The 21,190-nt window shown below is 47.1% G+C and overlaps 1 protein-coding gene across 2 annotated transcripts; it reads left to right on the forward strand.

The window, feature by feature from the left end:
- The first annotated feature begins 602 nt into the window (after positions 1–602).
- Positions 603–16,034, forward strand: si:dkey-89b17.4 (zinc finger protein 646). Of its 2 annotated transcripts, XM_037689172.1 has the most exons (5): positions 603–745; positions 8,773–11,547; positions 13,206–14,315; positions 14,402–14,492; positions 15,023–15,098. In XM_037689172.1, exons 2-4 carry the CDS (start codon positions 8,996–8,998, stop codon positions 14,478–14,480), a joined length of 3,741 nt encoding a protein of 1,246 aa, XP_037545100.1. In that variant the 5' UTR covers positions 603–745; positions 8,773–8,995; the 3' UTR covers positions 14,481–14,492; positions 15,023–15,098. The 2 variants fall into 2 exon arrangements, with proteins under 2 accessions (XP_037545100.1, XP_037545101.1); XM_037689173.1 differs by lacking the exon at positions 14,402–14,492 and having other exon boundaries at positions 15,025–16,034.
- The last annotated feature ends 5,156 nt before the right edge of the window (positions 16,035–21,190 follow it).

The following is a 21,190-nucleotide window of genomic DNA, read 5'->3' on the forward strand; positions in this document are numbered from 1 at the left end:
CACATGTGGTACATGTGGTGGAACGAAATTATGTACACTGGGTCAGTTACATCCAACAATAAAAATGTAAAAGAAAAACAATAATATCTAAGATATGAACTAAGAAAAAACAAACTAAAAAAAAACTTTGCTGTTTTTATAATTATTTGTATGTTTTGTCTGCTTATCTTTGCAGAACTGGACATAAATAAACTCAGCTCTGAGAAGAAGTGGTTATTTTTTCTGTAGCTGTCAAAGCATCACACAGGTCTGTTGTTCACAGAGGGCCCACGGGGGTGGGGCTCTAACTTCTGGGGCCCCTACAGAAAGTTAAAGTGGACCCCAAAGTGGGGACGTTTCTGTCCTGCAGGTCCAAGTTAAATCTGGCCAGTAGGAAGGGAAGTGACCCCAGGGAGTCGGTCTGGTTTTGTGTGAGGAGCCAGGCCACAGAAGAATCAGCCTGGCTCGGTTCGGTTCTCTCCAGCCTTGGCGCTTACTTTCTTCACGGTGGGAGAGAGCGGCACCGCGCGGCGGCCGCTGCAAAGTTTCCTCCTGCGTGCGTTGCCGCGCGAGCGGCACGGCCGCGCGGTGTGAGCGGCAGGAAGTGTGCCGCTGGAGCGGCAGCGGGGGGGGGGGACAGCCGAGATCCAAAAGTCTACGATTGAACAGGAGGGGAAAATAACCATGTCTAATCCTTGAAAGGTGCACATCCTGCGTGCCCACGCCGTGCATCGTGCTCCGCGCGGGCGCAGAGGCCAACTGAGGGGTGAGTTCGGGCCAGAAAACGGACCAGAACCGAGGTTTTTCTTCAAAGGGGGGCCGCGGTGTGTTTGTGAGATCTTTGTGTAGCTCCAGGCTAGCCGCCATGCTAACCTGCGCTGCCTCGGCTACACATTTCACCTCCCCGGATGCGGTGTAAAAGCACCAACAGCCTCTGTCCGGTGTCCTCGGCGCGGTGTCACGGGTCTTTGTTTGTTTTCTTTGTGATTCGGTTGTTCGGGGCTTCCGTTTTGCCCCTTTCTGTCAACGCAGGGGTGCTAACCGATTAGCCGGGCGCTAACGCTGCCGCTAGCTCGGCCGAGCATCAGCCTCCGTTCACCGCATCCTCTGCAGCAGACCTCCGTTACTTCAGGCAGAAATGACGCGGTTCGATCCGGCGCTATGCAGCAGCACGGTTCGGACGGGGACCTGAGCTGAAGCGGGCTAGTGGAGGGTATTTACGGGTTAAACAGCGAGCTAACCCGTTAGCTCGGGTAAAATGGCTCAGCCGCTGAAAGCCATTTTCAGATGTTCGGGGGTCTCGGTGGCTGCAGCTGCTGTCCGCATCATGTCGGAACCACACGCTGCTCCCGGACCGGCGGGCTGCTGGAGCCCCGCTCCCCCGGCTGAAGAGCGGGACTTGGCGGCAGGGAATGCCCGAGCCGCGGCGGGTGATGCTCCGCTTTGTCCAGAGAAATTCCTGCCGAGGCTGGACCGGACCGGGAGGAGACGGGCCAAGGTCAGGCTTCCCCGCCGCGGCTGCGGGAGTCCAGGAAGCCTTCACGTGCGGGTCAGAACCGGAGATTATTCAGCTTAATGTTTGAAACGGGTCATAACCAGGTGTATGGGCTGACCCGGGTCATAACCAAGTGTATGGACTGACCCGGGTCAAAACCAAGTGTATGGGCTGACCCGGGTCAAAACCAAGTGTATGGGCTGACCCGGGTTAAAACCAAGTGTATGGACTGACCCGGGTCATGTTGGTCTGGTCAACCCTTTAATGGACCGGTTCGGTTTGTTTACATCTTCTTCAGCAGAAGTCTTTGAATTAGAAACCAAACAGCTGGTTCTAGGTTCTGATCCAGTTTGGTTCTGCGACTTTTCAGAGCTCCTGTTTTATGTTGGACTCGGTTTATTTATTTAAAATGCGCCAAGTCACAACAGAAGTCTCGGGGCACTGAACAGAAACAAGAAGTTTTTCATAAATCTGCAGATTGTTTATTGTTTGTTTGTTTAAAGAGGAACTGTTAGAACTTTATTTTTAATGGTCCAGTTTCTTGGTTTGAACATTTAGTTTGTTGTTTCTAAATAAATCCGTTTTGAGGTTTTCAGATTATTGCGCTCAGTGTTGTTTAAATTTGTCAATTGAGGTTAAAAGTTTAAACTTTGGGGAGATTTATTTTTATATTAATGGTAAAATCTGAACGTTTAAAGACAGGGATGCACGATATTATTGGCATGGTATCGTATCGGCCGATATTAGCGTTAAAGTTAAATATTGGACATCGGCCGTTCCATCAAAATAACTCACCGATTTAAAAGACGCTGTTTTTGTACGACAACCCAGTGACGAGAACGTCTGCAGCGGCAGCACAACGTGATGACGTCGTGAGCGCCTACCTGATCTGATCACGGCGGAGAGGAAAATTCAAAATGTCGGCGGTGTGGAAGGTTTTTTTTTCCGTTGATGTCTGTTTCCGAAGATTTTTGGACTACATTGAGCCTCGCTACATCGTCCCCAGTCAGATATTTTTCCGACGTAGCCTTACCTGAGTTACAAGCCGTCATTTCCAACGTCATTGAGAAGCTTATAGCCGACAGCACTTGTGTGAGTTTTACCTCAGACATTTGGGCTTTGAACTTAAAAAGGCTGTCCTTCATGCACAAGAGTGCAGAGGATCCAACACTGCAGCTATAGGAACCCGTAACAAACCTCCACAAGTGAGACAGCATCGCAGGTGACTAATGCTAATAAATAATATTTAACACTTTTCATTTAATATAAGTTAAAGTGATGTGCATATCACATGGTGTTACTGAATATATGTCACCAGCTGTTACAGCTGTTGCACAATTTTTGTAGCCAATAAGCCTAAATAAGAGAGAGGGCTATGTTCTTACAAAGGAAAGTATAAATAAAATATTGGTATCGGTTATCGATCAAGTAAGTTTTAACATATCGGATATCGTCCAAAAATCTAATATCGTGCACCCCTATTTTAAAAAACTTATTTGAATCTTTCTGTCTGACTGAGACGACGTCCACCATAGTTGCTGGTCTACACAGGTCCTTCAGGACTCCTGAAGGTTTTGTTGTTGGTCGGGCCGGTGCTTGAGACTTGGGAGTCGTGTGGAGGTTCTGGTCCATCTTGCATGTTGAGCAGGTTAGATGTTGACTGTTCGGCCTGTTGGTTGTTTTTATACTCCATCCTGAACGCTCTCACAGAACTTCTCCTTCTCATGTTACGCTCTTAATCAAAAGTGGATTAAATTAACGTGTCCCCTAAAAGTCCACTCACAGTCCCATGACAAAGTGAAAAAGTTTTTATTTTTATTTTATCAACAAAAACAATCTATAGTGCGTCTTTCCAGTCTTGGAGTTCAGGAGCCTCCTCTTTGCTCTGAAGGTCCTTCAGATGTTTCTGCAGCTTGATTGAGGTCCAGCTGCGGTAATTCCAGCTGATTGGACCGGATCTGGAAAGACCTGTCACCTGTCCAGCTGCTGACATCATCGGTCAGTAGCGGAAGCTTGAGTCCAGCAGAACTCGTAGAGCGGGCTGCCTGAGACTTGTTCCTCTGGGAGGTTCTCCTCTCTACACACAGCTGCTCAGGAGCTCTCATGACCTTCAAGTTCAGGTTCACCTCCCTGACGGAGGCCCTTCCACCTGGATCGGACGGCCCGCTCTGGAGGAGTTCTGTTGGGTCCAGACTTCATTTTGATCGGGCTTCAGTAGAGTCCGTTCGATCAGAGACGGCTGATTTTCAGAGGGAACGATGAAGCGTGTGGCTGCAGACCTGCAGACAGGTGGAGCTCCGATGGTCACATGACCTCTGAACAAACAGCCGGGAGTCAACATTAGATCATCAGAGATGAACTCAGCTGCTGGAGGAGACGAGTCTGCTTCAGTGCCAACACAGAAACGGCTAATTATTTTATTTAAATGTTAACTTCAGCCTCAAAATGTTCATTTAGTTTCTAATCAGACGACAGATTATTTTATCTGCCGTGTTCGAGCTCAGTGAGTTTAAACGGTAAGGTTTAAACTTTTTTTGATGCTCATTTAGAGAGCAGTTTAGTCAGTTTATAAAACTTAATGGTTTCTATTTTTTGCCATTGATGACAAAGTATTTAATAAAACGAGACAGAAAAATCTGTATTTAAATGTTTATTGAGCGTTAACCCCGTTTGCTGTAGATGTAATGTGTAATGTGTAACAGCCATAAAACCATTGATCTGCAGCAGCTGCTGTTTGCTGATAAACAACCGCTGAAAGAAAGAGCTGAACATGTGCTGAAGAAGCCGAAACTCAGCTGGAAGCTAAAAGAAGCTAGCTACAAGGGTTTAACTAGCAAAATGTTATCTTAAAGTAGGAAAATGCTAAAATTTAATTTATCAAAATACTTCCTGAAAGTAGCCATTTGCTAGCCAAAACTAGCAAAATGCTAGTGGAAAAAAAAGCACAACACTAGCTAAAACAGAAAACCAGCTAAATGTTTATTCAAAGTAGAAAAATGCTAGCAAATACAAAAAAGTTAACGAGCTAAAAGTTGAAACAAAATCTCAGCACCCATCAGCTGAAGGAGCTAAACATCCATCCATTATCTTTTACCCGCTTCTTCCGTCGGGTTGCGGGGGTCACTGGTGCCCATATCCAGAAGTCACTGTGCAGGGGACACCCTGGACAGGTCTCCAGTCTGTCACAGGGACACAAAGAGACAAACGAGACAACCATTAATTCTCTCTCTCACCTAGAGACAGTTTAGAGCAGGGGTGTCCAGACTTTTTCAGCATGCGAGCTACTTTTAAAATGACCAGGTCCAAGTGATCTACCTACTATAAAAATACAAAACATATACTTATTTATAAACATATTAAAAGTATGCTTTTTATGTTTTGTGTTCTTGTTTTTAGTATTTTACCATGTTTTGTATGGCACCTTGATTTATTGTTTTATAACACCACTTTAATTTTAATTGCATTTTACTGCAGTTTATTGTCTGTAAAACAGGTCTGTCTTGTAAATGAGTCCTCATGACTCCATTCATTCAGCCTTTATTTATTCAGGTGATGAGATTAACCTGTGTAACCTCTGGCAGCACGACGGCTCAGTGGTTAGCACTGCTGCCTCACAGCAAGAAGGTTCTGGGTTCAATCCCCGGTTGGACCTGGGATCTTTCTGTGTGGAGTTTGCATGCTCTTCTCATGCTTGCGTGGGTTTTCTCCGGGTACTCTGGTTTCCTCCCACAGATCAAAAACATGCATGTTAGTAGATCTGTTGCGATAATCAATTAATCGCATGATAAATTAAAATGAGGTTGATAATTTTCATTTATCGGCTTTATCGTTTCTTCGTGTCTCTCTCTTTCTGCTGAAGACACTGGATGATAAAAGTCTCAACTCCGGTGCACCTTCGCGAGCCGGTACGTCGCATTTGTCATAAAACAGCAGCAACTAAGAGCAGCAATGCAACCAACTTAACAACAGTAACAGTACCATGGTGCCAATGGGACCATGTTGCTAAGAGAAACCTCGTAGCTAACCGAACCCCACTGCTAACAGTGTCATGCTGCTAACTGGACCATGTTGCTAAGATAACCTCACTGTCATCAGAACCACTCTGCCAATAGGACCATGCTGCTGTAGATTTATTCCTTTTTCACTTTTGGTGCCTTGTTTCTGTATTTCTGTTGCATGCTTTGAATAAATCCTAGTTTATGTTAGTTTAGTTTATGTTAGTGCTTGCATTAAGCATGTAAATTACAGCCGAACAGAACCTATGCGAATCGTGCTGCTGTTGTTCGGTGTATTGTTTTGCACTATTAGTGACTGGCGTATATCTTAAATCTTTTAGCGTACCGTTTAGCATATATCTTAGTTTATATCTCACCTCCTTATTTACTCTTTCTTTTTACACGTTATATTTTTGCTATTGTTGGATGTAACTGGGACCCTGTGTACACAGTTTCGTTCCACTACATGTACCACATGTGGTGCGAATGACAAATAAAGAAATTCTGAACTTGCACCTGCACCTAAAGCACAAGCATCCAAAGTTAGTTTGCACGTTTTGTTTATATAACTGGCAGTTTTGTCCGTCTTCTCTATCTAAAACTAATGATTATTATTTTTTGAAGGGCAATGTAGTTTATAGGCTTCATGGTCCGTACTGTTTTGGTTTAATGTAATTTTTATTTCCATTTTTTATTGTTGTATTTAGTTTTTATTCAAGTGCATTTGTTGTTAATGGAGACTGAGAGTCCATTTTATTATTTTTTTGGTTGTTTGGCTTATTTTCCAGTTCCAGTGTTGTTATTTTGAAAAAAAAGTTTATTGATCTTTGAGAGGATGTGCTTGCATTATTGTCATTATCATTACATTAGTTTAAAACAGTCTCCAAACAATATTATCATTTATTGTGATAATTTCTAAGACAATTAATCGCCCAGCAAAATTTGTTATCGTGACAGGCCTACATGTTAGGCTGCCTTCAGGCCCAGACCTCCCTTGCAAAAGAGATCTGTGATATCAATGGGATTTGTCTGATTAAAGGTATAAAGGTTAATAAATTAATAAAGCTTGAATGAATGAATAAGTCCCTGCTCGCCGTGGAAGCAACATAAATGACAAAACCCAAAAGTTTGTTTAAAAAAAAAGTGAAAATTTATTTTTTACTGTTTGCGCACGATATAATAAAACAGCAATAACTTGCGTTCTTCGCAAAACTCAAAACAAGAATAACTTCATGTTTGAAAAGTAACCTGAGAACAAAAGTGAAAATTCCAGAACAAACTAAATACAACAGCTGGCTTGTAACACTAACCATATTTCTTGATACCTGGAGAGCTTTGATGGAAGATAATGTTTCTGGCTTGTTTTTAAAGTCTCAGAAAAATGAGGCAGCTGTTTCAATGAATAACTCTTTTACCATCTCTTTGTTTTGAAAAGACTTCGTGTGCTTAACAATTATTAAAATGACTCGCCCGAATGATGCTTCGGTAGCTGCCTTCGCTTTTGTGGTCAGTTGTAGAAAAAATGCCTGTTATCCAGATAACTGAAATTTTAGTTCCTTCACCTTTTTCCAAGATGGCCGCGCTCAGAGCAGTTGCAGCTTCACAGGCTCCCGGTACCATCCCAGTTTTTAGATTGTTGGATGTAACTGGGACCCCGTGTACATAATTTCGCTCCACCACATGTACCACATGAGGTGCGAATGACAATAAAGAAACCTGACTCTTTTTTTTTTTTGTCAGAAGGAAGTTGTTGTAGTTTTTATGAATACATTAGTCCGAAAATGCCGCTCCACATTTCCCTTCTTTGGAAAAGCAATGGTAGACTGGCAGATGAGACAAACACATTTTGCAAACACTCTACTTGGGTGTGCACCTGAATGACGACCTCAGCTGGAGCAACAACACCACCAGCCTGATCAAGAAATATCATCAGAGACTCAACTTCCTCAGACGGCTGAGGCGAGCTGGTCTGGGAAGCTCAGTCCTCACCTCCTTCTACAGGTGTGCAGTGGAGAGCATCCTGTGCTCCAGCATCAACGTGTGGCATGGAGGCTGCACAGCTGCAGAAAGAAAAGCTCTGCAGAGAGTGGTGAAGGCTGCACAGAAGTCTGTTGGAGTCGGTCTCCCCACCATCACAGACATCTCAGAGTCAGAGAGATTTATTTGTCATACACACCACATGTGGTACATGAGGTGGGACGAAACTATGTACACAGGGTCCCAGTTACATCCAACAAAAACACAAATTGCAAAGAAAAACATTTGTAAGATCTGAGTCATGAACTAAGAATGTACTACATTCACTAAACTAAGAATACACTAAGCACTAATAGTACAAAAACGATGCACCAAAACAACTGCAGCACAAACATGAGTTTGTGTGAGCAGATGAGGACTAATGAACACAGCAACATGAAATAATCAACAGCATGAGATGAGCATCATGGATGGTCAGCAGCACATAACAACCAAGTGACATTTCAGTGATTTTTCACAGTTTTTTCACAGTAATTTTTCCTGATCAAAGATTCATGAATCTATTCATGAATCTACACCTCCAGATGCAAGAAGAGGGCCACTTGCATCATGAAGGACCCCACTCACCCAGCACACACACTTTTTGCCACGCTCCCCTCAGGAAGGAGGTTGAGGAGCATTAAGTGTAGAACCACTAGACTAAGGAACAGCTTCTACCCTGAGGCTGTTAGACTCATGAATATCTAACCAGAAAAATCACATCATGTTGCTGCTGATCTGTTTCATGTTGCTGCTGATCTGTTTCATGTTGCTGTGTTCATTCGTGCTCATCTGCTCACACAGACTCATGTTCTTGCTGCTGTTCGGCGTATTGTTTTTATGCTATTAGTGCTTAGCATATTTTTGGTTAATGTTTTTCTTAGTTCATATCTTAGATCTTATTACTATTTTTCTTTTACATTGTATTGTTGAATGTAACTAGACCCTGTGTACACAATTTCGTACTTGATGCCAAATAATGTAGATAAAAATAAAAGACCAGAAAAATAGTGTGAACACTGAATTATTCACCTGAGCGAGTTTTTTTGAAAAGACACAGCCTTAAAGAAAAGTTTTTTCTTGACTCCGGACCTCATTCAGACCGAAACTGAAGCGTTTAGATGAAACGTTTATCAACAGTTTAGGTTTTTTGGTGGTTATCTGTAAAAATCAACGTAACGTTTTGAGGCTTTGAGCAGAGTAACGTTCATTCTGTGTGAATTTGTGTTTTTCTGCAGTTGGGAGTTTCCATCAGTAACGTTTTTCTTCTTTCTTTGTTCTCTGCAGGGACACCTCATTGGCCGGTGTGATCCCCCCCACAGGCCCGCCACCTCCCAAGGCGGGCCCTGATTGTCTGGATAGGCACTGGTGGGAGAAAATGGCCGCCGCGCTCGGCTGAAGAGTCACACTGAGTTATTTCCCTTTCCACCCCCCCACCCCCCAACATCACTGTTCATGGCTGAGTTGTGAACCGTGAGCCCACCTTCTTCCTGATGCGCTGTAGAGTACTATGGCAATGCATGATATGAGTCGTGCCAAGGGTTTCCCCTGTAAAGAATGTGATATGGTATGTCCGAGTACTCCAAGTCTACTAGAGCATATGAAAGCGCACTACCAGCAGGAAGAAAGTGGACGGTTCGAGTGTGAACAGTGTGGTCGTATCTACAAGCACGCAGCCAGCCTAGCCAATCACAAGAAATCCCACGAAGTGGGCTCCTTCCAGTGTCCGGTTTGTACGCGCACGCTGCCCAATGCAGTAGCGTTAAAGAACCACCTTCGGATCCATACTTTATCCCCCAGTAGCGCACACGCAGAGGAAGAGAACGAGGAGTTGCCTGAGGAGACCAGCCACGACGAGAGGAACTACGGTCTGGCCCAGGACCTTTCGGACGGGTTTGGTCGCTCCCATTTGAATAATAGTGGTACAGGCCACAGTGTCTTGCCGGGCCACGAGACAAACGACCACGGGAAAAAAGGCTCCCCCGAATCTGACGACGCCTGGGACAGACCCTTCAAGTGTGACCAGTGTGACCGGACCTACCGGCATCACGGTAGTCTGGTGAACCACAAAAAGTGTCACCAGCAAGGAACTTTTAAGTGTTCTGTGTGTTTTAAACAATTTAGCAATCTGGCTGCTCTAAACGGCCACGAGAGGACTCACTCCAAGTTCAAGGCGCCGGGGGCTTCTATGGTGAGCGGGAGCAGTGGCAGCAGCAGCCTTCACAGCTCAGAGCGCAACGCCGCCTCCCAGTCGTCTCAGAGTGACGACTCCGCCTCCTGTTTCTGTCACCTGTGCCAGATAGCACTGCCTAACAAGACTGACTTCCAGGAGCACATCCTCCTGCACAACAGTGCCACGCCCTCGCTCGGACTATCGCGCACCTTCCCCGGCATCATGGCTCACAATCTGAGCACTGTGCGCTCCCCGACGTACACCCCTGCCCTCGGGGACCCTCTGCCTCTGCCTCCTCTGCCCACTGAGAAAAGAGGTCCCTATGACCCCATAATGGGCCCCCCAGTCAACAACCCCATCTACACTTGTGCATACTGTGGGGCTGGACATCCTGACTTAGAGACTCTGAAAGTCCATTATCTGACCCATGACCCACACCCACCCTCTCACAGTCAGGACAGCTCCATCCTTAACTCAGACACTCTCAGTTCTGGGTCGCAGGGCTCAGTAGCGTCACCCTCTGGGGGCCGTGTGCCTCAACCCAATTCTCCAGATGATGAAGAGCGCCGCTTTAAATGTGGCGAGTGTGGCAAAAGTTACCGGCATGCAGGAAGCCTGGTAAACCATAAACGCTGCCATCAGACCGGCCATTACCAGTGCACCATCTGTTGTAAGCAGTACCCACATCTGGCAGCACTGCACAGCCACCTGCGGAGCCATAAGGGCCGCTCCTCTAACCAACCAATTGGCAACGACAGCAGCGATTGGCTGTCTCCGGAGCCGCTCACACTGGACTCCCAACAGAGCTACGTTCAGGAGGGCAGCAGCACCACCACTCCAATCTCACTTCCAGGAAACCTCGGGGACACCGCCCACTTCGTGCCAGACAACGGCCACAGCAGCGGCTTGGACTCTCTGGAGTTCCACGGTCGCTTCGATAGCGGCTCGCTGTCTCAGAGCAGCTCTGCCCACCGTCAGGCTGACAGACATGTATGTGCTGACTGCGGCGAGATGTACGGAGATGTCTCAGGCATCAAGTCTCACATGTGTCCCCGCCGTGGCCAGCAGCAGCAGGGCAACATGTCAAATGGTTTCATGGGGAACATGAACTACCATGGCTCCAGTGGGACCTCGCTGCCCTCGGGAAGCTCCAGCAACATGAAGGAAAGTAGCAACCAGAGACCGTATTCCCAAAGCGCAGCCAAAAGGATGGGGAGCAACGACAAAGAGGACGATGATGACGGGGAGGTGTATCAGTGCTCTGTTTGTGGTAATCATTATGCCAGCCTCAGGGCCCTCAGGAGCCACTTGCGCAGCCACGCCAACAACCCAACCGGACCAGGGCCATCTACCCTGGAGCAAGACTGGAGGATGATCTGCTCCACCTGCGGCCAGACCTTCTCTAGGAAGCAGGACCTCCTGAACCACCAGTTAATCCACGGTCCCCAAAGGTCGGACAGCCAGCAGTCAGGTATCTCCGGTGGCTCCACCAATGGAGGCGATAAGATGGATGGACGCAGCCACATCTGTGTTGACTGCGGCATGTTTTTTGTCGACCACCACCACCTGGTCACCCACCTTTGCCCTGGAAAGAATCGGCCTGGCTCCATGAGCAAAGCAGGTCTGAACGGAGGCAAAGGGATGTCTAGAGGAGATGGGGCTGGGGGAAGCAGCGATGTGGGAGGTGATGGACGCAGGTCACTGGTTGACCAAAGTGACAAACCTCACAAGTGTGACCAGTGTGGACGAGGGTACAGACACCCCTGCTCACTCTTAAACCACAAGAAATCCCATAAAACAGGTGTGTTCCGCTGCCTGGTGTGCCAGAAACGCTACTACAACCTACTGGCTCTCAAGAACCACCAAAGGACCCACTTTGACCTGAAAAGGTACACCCATGTCTCTTCTGCATGTCGTTAAGTCTGTTCAAACATTGGCAATAAATTCTCACAGGCTTCAGTTGTTGCTAATTTGAACAAATGAATTGTGCAGATTTTTGCCGAGCAAAAAATCCCCAACAACTGCGAATCACAGCGGCTCAGCTGCTGACTGGTCCGAGATCAGGCCTGAGCAACGTCAGGAAGTTAGTGGTGATGCTGCTGGCGATAAATTACACAAGCGCAGCGTGTTCAGCTTTGGATTTGAATTATACATTTTTTAATGGGTAAAGACTCTTGATTTTTTTATTTATTAATATAATTTAGCACTTTATGGTGATGGTTCTGATGGTTGATCTATTCGTCCAACCCCCTGACTCCAGTGGTATGACGGCTATGAACACTTACAGCTAATTTTGGCAATTTGTGGCAGGAGTGTGACATTCAGTGAGATTCCAAGTTTAATGTGGAAGGTTTTCTTGCAGTTTTGTGTTTCCTGTCAGTTGACCCAACAGTAGCAGCTAAATAAGAAACTGGCTATAAGGTATCTCAGCATTTTAGGTCCAGACCAGTTCATGTCTGGACTTTAATTCACCTTCTACAGCTGTTCAGTGGAAGATATTCTGCTGCGTTTGGGATACTAATATGCAGTCATGGGTAATTTTTTATGAAGAATGGAACTATTTTCTGGGCAGCACGGTGGCGCAACTGGTAGAGCTGCTGCCTCTCAGCGAGCAGGTCCCTGGTTCAAACCCCGGTCCAGGGGCCCTCTGGGTGGAGTTTGCATGTTCTCTCCGTGCATGCGTGGGTTTTCTCCGGGTACTCCGGTTTCCTCCCACAGACCAAAAACATGCATGTTAGGCTGATTGGTAACTCTAAATTGTCCCTAGGTGTGAGTGGGAAAGAGAATGGTTGTTTGTCTCGTGTGTCTCTATGTGGCCCTGTGATGGACTTGCGACCCGTCCAGGGTGTATCCCGCCCCTCGCACAGTGATTGCTGGACATGGGCACCAGCGACCCCCGTGACCCAAAAATGGAATAACGGGTAAAGAAAATGGATGGATGGATGGAACTATTTTCTTCTTTCAAATGACAATACAAAACAAAAAAAAGACACTGTTGTTTTTTTTCTTGAAGCAGCTCTACCTGCAAAGCAACTGATTTAAGAGTAAATCAAACTGTAAGGAAACATTTGTTTTTTTAAATTTTTTTACATTTCCTTTTTTTGTATAAATACCAACTAATTTAAACTAATGAGCCTGAATATTTAAGGGGCAGCTCCAGTCTGCAGACTTTTTAAAGGACTGAATGTTGTGAAATTGTTAATTTGGTAATTACTTCATCTTCTGAACCTATAAAGAAATTAATGAAAACGTTGTGTTTGCAGTGTAAGAGTTCTCATGTAAAACGGTTATATCGTTAGCAGATAAAGACAGAATTTTCTAATATTCTTTATTAGATTAAAAACAACAGAGGACCAATAATACTTTCTTGAGGAACTCCACAACTTAAACTTTCTTATGCTGTCACATAATTATTAGATATAATGAGTGCCGTTTTTCTTTTATGCAAAAGTGGAAATATGCCAGAGATGCTGTGCAAACAGTATTGTTCTTTTGTAACAGGCTTGTTGTTTTTGGTTGTCTTCACTTCTATTCGTTCCTGCTGCAGGCACAAATGTGAGGAATGTGGCAAAGCCTTCAAGATCCAAAAGCAGCTCATCAACCATCTCCGTCTCCATGAGGAGCACCGGGCCAAAGGTCTTGTCCGGACTGGGCCTAACGGTTCCCGCTTCCAGCAGCCTGGTCCATCTCAGACGATGCAGACGATGAGAGGGGATGCCCCAAAGGGTCCAGTTATGGGTGTCAAGTACAGCCACCAAGGTTTTAAGAAACCCTACTCCTCTGCTGGAACCTCTAGGCCCCAGAAGTTTGACCCTGCCGAAAGTGGGCGGCGGCCTTTCGCCTGTGAGGAATGTGGGAAGACTTATCGCCACGCTGGTAGCCTGGCCAATCACAAGAACCTTCACAAGATCGGGGAGTACCACTGCAACGTCTGCAACTCCACATACCCCAACCGCCTGGCCATGAAGAACCACCTCCGTCTCCACTTTGCTCAGAAGAAGCACAACTGCCAGGAGTGTGGCAAAGGCTTCCGCACGCAGCGGCAGCTCGCCACCCACACTACGGCCGGCCTGTGCAAGGGGCCGCAGGGTCCCGGGGCCCAAATGGACTTTGAGTGCGACGGCTGCTGCGAAGGCTTTGCCACAGCCGATGAGCTTTCAGCTCATGACTGCCCAGCCCAGCACCTGCCTTCTTCATCCTCCACCAGCAGCTCCACAAACATCAACATGGAGCGGACCTCTGTGGACTTGGACTCGGACGAGCGGCCGTACGCCTGTGACCTGTGCAGCTGCACCTACAAACATGCCAGCTCTCTGCTAAACCACAAGCACACGCACAAGACGGGCAACTTCCGCTGCAACTTCTGTGACAAGCCCTACACCAACTACATGGCTCTGCGCAACCACATGCGCATCCACACGCAACGCAAAAAGCACATCTGTCATACGTGCGGGAAAGCGTTCCGGCTGGCCCGGTTCTTGAGGAACCACCAGAAAGTGCACGAAGAGGGTGCCACCCCGTTCGGCTGCCCGAGCTGCGGAAAGAGCTTCCAGGGAAGGTCCGGCCTGGCCCGGCACCGCTGTGGGGACAACCAGGTAGGCATGGAGGTCAGGAGGAAGACCGCTGCACCCACGGGGGAGGAAGAGTGTCGGTACACGTGAGTTCTCGTCAGTTGTTTGTGATTCTTCGAAGATGCAAAACAATTAGAGAAGATAAATTTAGGTTTCTACGTGTCTATTACAGGTATATGATCTCCAATCCGGCTTCCTTGGGACCATACGCGTGCCGGAATTCGGATTTTTCTGAAGTTTGGACAGATTGAATTAGACACCAGATAAGTCATCCCGTTTGCTTTCAGTTAGCATATTATCACACACTGTAGTTTGTAGGCTTCCTTCAAACATGTTGTCTTTTCATACTTGTTTTCTTCTGTGACGGACAGATTTGCCCTGATGCTCTTCATGCTGTGTGACTGTGTTTGTTGTGATGGACGCTGAGCAGATAAGATGTTTGAGCAGGAAGTTCAGGGAGAAACTGGAGCTCGCTGCACTGTACACGTCCAACACGAAGCTGTAGTTCCAGATTTTAGAGCGAGAACCGAGCTGTTGGTGCAGTGCAGGAAGCAGCAGATACCTCCCAGTTGTTTGTCCATGTCCCCCTCCCTCACCCAGCAGCCCCCCAGTGACCTGTGTAGAAACGATAAAGCACTTTACCAAAGCTCTGAGCCGGATTTCAGATCATATACCTGTATGTTCAACATGTGAAATATATCAGATAACAGTAGGTCACATGTCCACCTCCCGTCACTAACCTCTCCCCCTCCCCCTTCCTGTCCCCCCCCCCCCCCACCATTCATCTCTGCACAGGTGTGATCAGTGCGGCCGCTCCTACCGCCACGCCAGCTCCTTGCTCAACCACAAGAACACCCACACAGTCGGCATCTACCACTGCGCCGTGTGCCTCAAGACCTACAACAACCTGCTTGCCCTAAAGAACCATCGCCGCATCCATTCCGAGACGCGCCGCCACCGCTGCCACGACTGCGGGAAGGCCTTCCGGGTCTCCTCGCAGCTCTACAACCACCGGCGCGTCCACCAGAAGCAGCGGGAGCTGACCTGTCGGTCCTGCCAGAGAGCGTTCCCCACGCAGGCCAGCTTCAGGCTCCACATGGAGATCACCCATGGCCAGGCGCCGCAGCCCCGCCAGCCCAGACCCCCGCAGCCCCGACCGGGGGGCTCCCAGGAGCTGGGCTGGGGGTCGGGCCTGGACCACACCCTGATGCAGGAGCAAGGACTCAACCCTCGCAGCCTGGCCAAAGCTCGCGACCGAGAGGGCAGCAGCGACGTCGCCAAGCCCCACGTCTGCAACCAGTGCGGGCGGTCCTACCGCCACGCCAGCTCGCTCCTCAACCACAAGAACAGCCACAAGACCGGGACCTTCTTCTGCTCCTCCTGCCAGAAGGAGTTCCCCAACCTCATGTCCCTGAAGAACCACCGGCGCATTCACACCGAACCCAAACGCTACCAGTGTCCCGACTGCGGCAAGTCGTTCCGGGTTTCCACGCAGCTGATCTGCCACCGGCGGATCCACACCAAGGAGAAGCCGTTCTCTTGCCAGCACTGCGACAAGCGCTTCTCCTCCAAGTCCAACCTGCGACACCACATGAAGGTCCACTGGAGCAGCGCCAGGCCGGCGCCACACCTGGCCACGCCCAACTACCTGGGCATGCCCGGGGGCCCCTTCTTGTAGGCTGAGGGAGCCACATCTGTTGAGGTGCCAAATCACAGTCTAACCTTCCTCCTCCTCTTCCTCATTGTGTGCGTGGACAGATAGACTGGCTGCAGCCGCCGCCCCCTCCTCGCTGCATGCAGCCCCCTCCCCCCCCCCCCACACGGCTGCAGCCCCTCAGACCGGCTCCTCGGAGGCCGCCTCGGGTTTGAAACTGTCTCACTCTGAAACTTGTGAGTGAAGCACGACGGCAGCAAAGGCTCATGGGAGCTGTGTGTGTGGCAGCACTGAGCACTTCCTGTTCTGGGGGGGGTCACACACATGAACTCAGAACTCCAGTCTGGACGCTTCAATCGGTTCAGAACATTTATGGACTCAGTTTTTACAAACGGTTCCACAGTTTCATGGCCTGTATGCATTGTAAGGCCTGGACTGGCCTGACCCGGGTTCTGAGTGTTGGGCAGTCGGGCCCAGTTCCAGATCTGGACCGGGCTGGTGTTGCAGATTGGACGTCAGCAGACTGCCAGCCCCGTGGGGGTCACGTCACAGATGAGTCATGGTTCCAGCGACTCAGCTGCTTGGTTCTGTCGGGTTCTGTGCTCTGGACTGGAGACAAGGTGCAGTTCCTGAGCTGAGACTCACGAGGTCTTGCTCTGACGATCCGGCTCACATCGGGGCGGCAGTCTGCTGGAAGAAACCAAACCAGAGCCGGGCTGACCGGACCGGGCCGGACTTTACAGTGCATAAGAGGCGTTGGTTATAAAACATTAAAGTTTGTGGCAGAATAATTAAATTTTATATTAAAGTATCTAAACTGCTGCAACTAAAGAAAAGATGTTCACAAACAACATTTTAAAATTAAATCACTTTTTATTCAGTTTATTATAAATTAATTAACGATGAACTTCACGTGAACACAGAACCTTCAGTAAACAAATTATGAATAATATAAAAGATTCAAATATAAAAACACGTGCACATTTTTCTGGTGCAACTTCTCAAGAGTTTACAGTAATCCTCACGTCTGGCCGGTGGTTCCAGCAGCCGTTGGCCCGTGGATCAGAGCAGAACCATCACGGCTGTCGCTAAAAGAAACATTAATTCTGGACTTGGTGTTCAGACGGACCTCGCTGGATCAGACGTCGAAGAGTCGTCTGGTTTCAAACCTCCGCGCTGCCTTCAAAGGCTCGGTTATCTACACTTCCTGTTCGGTCACATGACTGGTCACATGATCAGTCCTGTTTCTGTGTTTTGCTTCCAGTGCTCCACTGACCAGACCAATTTACAAACAGAACTTCTCAGCAGGCAGTTCTGCTCAAACGGGTCCATTTGTTCAAATGTTTTATTTAATTTGGAGCTGGTTCAGATTTCACTAAAGACAACCGGCCCAGCTGAGTCCATGTGTGTGAACACCCAGGGAAGTTCTGATGGACCTGTGGCCCTGACCCAGCTCCTGGACTGATCCCAGCGGAGCTGAGAGGACCACGTTGTATCCTCGTTCCTCTGCAGCTCATGTAGTAACTCACATATTTATATGGTAATGTTCAGATGGACCCGGGCCGGACCGCAGTAGTGTGTAGGGTGTGTTGATGTGAACCCGTCTGTGGAGGACTGACCCACGCAGGACTTGAAACACGGGACAACTCATCTTCTGCCTTTCTGACCACGTGACGTCGTGCCCAACTTCCCATCATCCACCTCTTCTTCCACAGCTCCGTGAAGGACTCGGTTATGTTCTCCTCGTGTATTTATTGATGTTTCTTTCCCGTTTCCTTATTTAAATGTTCTGTGTGTCCGTCAGCGTGTCCAGGAGCACCGGTGCTAGTGAAAAAATAAACGTGAAAGCCGTGCAGTGACCGTGAAGTGCCGTAGGAGTCCATGTGATCTAGAAGACCGAAGTATTCCCGTCTGTTCACCGTCTCTTCCTGCACCTCGGTTCGTTTGGACACTTCCTGCCTGCAGTTAAAGTAGTTTAGAGAAGAAGAAAAAGGTTTGGAGCAGCTGTAACCCCTAACGTTTCGTTTCCATGCGTATATATGTAATGCTTACTATACACTTTTATAAACTATGTTTTGATAATTCATTTCTTAACAGAGAACTTGTCCATAAACTATAACCTTGCTGAAGTACTGAATAAATAGCTGATTAATAGCTAACTCCGTATGCTTTTCTGTTTGACCCAAGAACTTCACTTGGAAAATGTTTATTAGCAAATTATCTCCTGAATTAACTGCCACAACCCTTTGGAGTCAGTCCAGTTCTATTCAAGATGGCTGACACAGCTATTTGACCTCGTCTAAATCCAAAATGGCAACAAGTTTCAGTTGTTGAACCAACTCAACACCAAACCCTAAGTCTGGACCTCAGACCAGAACCAAGAAGTTGGAAATCCGATTCAGACCAGTTTATAGCTCCGCACCTCCACGTAAACGACCTGGACGTTTTTTTTTTTAACTAAAAAAAGTTTATTCTTGTTCTTCTGCTGTTGGTATTCAAACATTTATTTCTCTAAAATGTTTAGCTGTAATTATTTCCTGCTTAAAAGAAAGGTGTGACATCATGGTTGTGTGTGAGTGGAGTAGGCGGAGCTTAAAGCCCCACATTGATAACTGGTTTCAAAAATACAACATGGCTGCCTCCATGAACCGGCTCCTGCTGGCTTCATGGAGCCTCCCAGGTGGACATTTTAAGGGACCAACTCGTGTCAACTAAACACCAAAATCATATCTGCAACAATATCCATAAACATCAAAACATTGTGACAGTTCTCTCCAGCCAGGTCGCGGATCACTTTGGTCCAGTTCCTCCATGCGTTGAAGACCAGTTTCTGCAAAAATGTTGCAATGAAACCTTAAACCCCCACGAAGGACCAGAAGTACATCAGTACTGAGCGCTGCGTTAAATCTTATTTTTAATATTTAGAAATATATTCAAATGTTTGACAGTAAGACGCCTGTTGGTGCCAGTAGAACCGTTTTTAACGAGTGAATGTTGAGCACGTTTTCCTGACGCACCCTAACTTCAGGACGCAGACGGTCCAGCTTCAGTCCTGCGTTTGTCCTTTAATCCTGCAGGTTTTGCTTCTGGTTCCTCTCTGGCTGATGAACAAACTCCGGTTCTGCACAACAGGCGTTGAAGTAAAGAGGAGATGGCTCCATTCGGTATTTTCTGCTGCTGGAGCTTTGTTTACATGATTGGACCATAGACCAGTCCAACCCGGACAACGAGAGAGGACGGGGACAGTCGGTCCATCAGTACGTCTGATCAGTCCTCTACTTCCTGTGAGCTACAGGTTTTTACAGTTGGGTTGTTCACTTGACCCGACCGTGTCCGGTTTCGATTGTGACGGGTCTGTTCCCCTCAGACACCAACAGGTTCTGTCTGAAGGTCCACGCATCAGGAGACGGTTGTTGATGTTTGGGTGAACTGGGTACGGGTCTTCATGCCGACCCGTTCTGCCTTTCTGGACTGGTTCTGTAGGTCACCTCGTGTTCAAAGCACAAAAAGTGTGATTGGATTCAGTGCACGAGTCGTTCAGGTCGTGCTCGTGTGTGTGGAGGGAAATCTGAAGAATGAATGCAGGAAAATCGAAGAGCGAGAGAAATGAAGGGACAACGTAGACGGAGTGTAGGTTAAGATATTTAAACGTGCACGTCGATGACTTCCAGCTTGAGGAGCAGCAAAGACTTCATGCGCAGCACTCGACCACAAAACAAGAAAACTGGAGAAAGACCAGGAGTGACGGAGTCTGAGCAGCAGGATCATCTGCAGGGTCCAGGTCCGGAGGGTCCGGGGGTCCAGGCCTCGAGGTAAGAAAACTTGTTTTACAGAAGACCAGCTCAGCGAGTCAAGAAAATGATGAAAATGTTTTGAAAAACTCCAAAACCGAATCAATTTCACGGCAGTAAAAATATTTAGAGACGCTGTTGAAGTGAAAGTTCCTCGTTAAAACGATGAACTGCAGGTTTGTACTTTTTCACAATGGGGACATAAAATGTCACCATGCTTCTTTCTACCAAAATAAAAGTTTTAACAAACAAAAAACAATTATCTTCTAAAACATGAAGTACTGTACTGCAACTGGATACTGCGGAGTTCAGTTACATAATTCATTTAGTTACATTATTCATTTAGTTACATTATTCGTATAGTTACATCATTCCTTTAGTTACATCATTCCTTTAGTTACATTATTCCTTTAGTTACATTATTCCTTTAGTTACATCATTCCTTTAGTTACATTATCCCTTTAGTTACATTATCCCTTTAGTTACATTATCCCTTTAGTTACATTATCCCTTTAGTTGCATTATTTCTTTAGTTACATTATTTCTTTAGTTACATTAACCATTTAGTTACATTATTAATTTAGTTACATTATTAATTCACTTCACCACTTGCTCTCGCCGAGATCGTATGCTTCTCCCTCCCTCTCTGCTTTGCTGCTCTGTCTGTGAAACTGCTTGTGAGCGTCTGAACCATAATTATGGACTTGTTTTGATCAGTTGGTCCCTCAACTCAATTTACAACATTTCTTCGAAGAGAAGACAGGCTTTAGGCGAGCCGATTTGCCCTGTTGACACGCACGCAGCTGGATATCTCATCGACTGGAAGACTTGGTGATGTGTCTATCTCTGCTGCCATTTGTGGATTTTAAGGACGCATATTTAATTGGATTTTCGATAACTGGTTCCTGCTTTTTTGGATTTGGCTGGTTGCTGGTTTAATCGACTATCAAGGAAGTCATCGGCAGCTAATTTGGACCCGATCACGCTGCTTGCCTTTATGATGGCTTGGTTCGTGTCTCGAGTACCCAGACTCAAATGCTTTGGGCTGAATGGATCAGATCTTGGGGATTTTACTCAGTCACGTTCCATCGGTGTGGCCATGTTAATTTGGACATTTCGGAACCGAGTCGACCAACACAGACAAGGTAGATGTCATTAAGTTCTGCCTGTCCCCAAAACAACTGTGTGTTTATCTGAATTTGGCTCCCCTGGCTGGTCTTGAAGGTCATCTTATCTGAATTTGCCTGGAGAACATGTGATCTAACGCTCACCACCCCCTCCCTGAGGAATTTCCAACTGATAACCAGATGAAACCAGCTGAATAAACTTGTGTCATCATTTCAGGACTCTTGGCTTCTCATAGACGTTATTCTTGGCCATTCCTCGACATCCCTCGAGAATGTTTATGGATCTCACCGGAGGACACTGACTGATTATTACATCCTTATCAGAACTCTTACAGTGACCTCGAGAGCATCTATGAACATTGCTGACCGCTCTCGTCTCCTCCGTCTGC

Source organism: Nematolebias whitei, chromosome 15, assembly GCF_014905685.2.
Source record: "Nematolebias whitei isolate Nwh7 chromosome 15, NemWhi1, whole genome shotgun sequence".
Classification (NCBI taxonomy): Eukaryota; Metazoa; Chordata; class Actinopteri; order Cyprinodontiformes; family Rivulidae; genus Nematolebias; species Nematolebias whitei.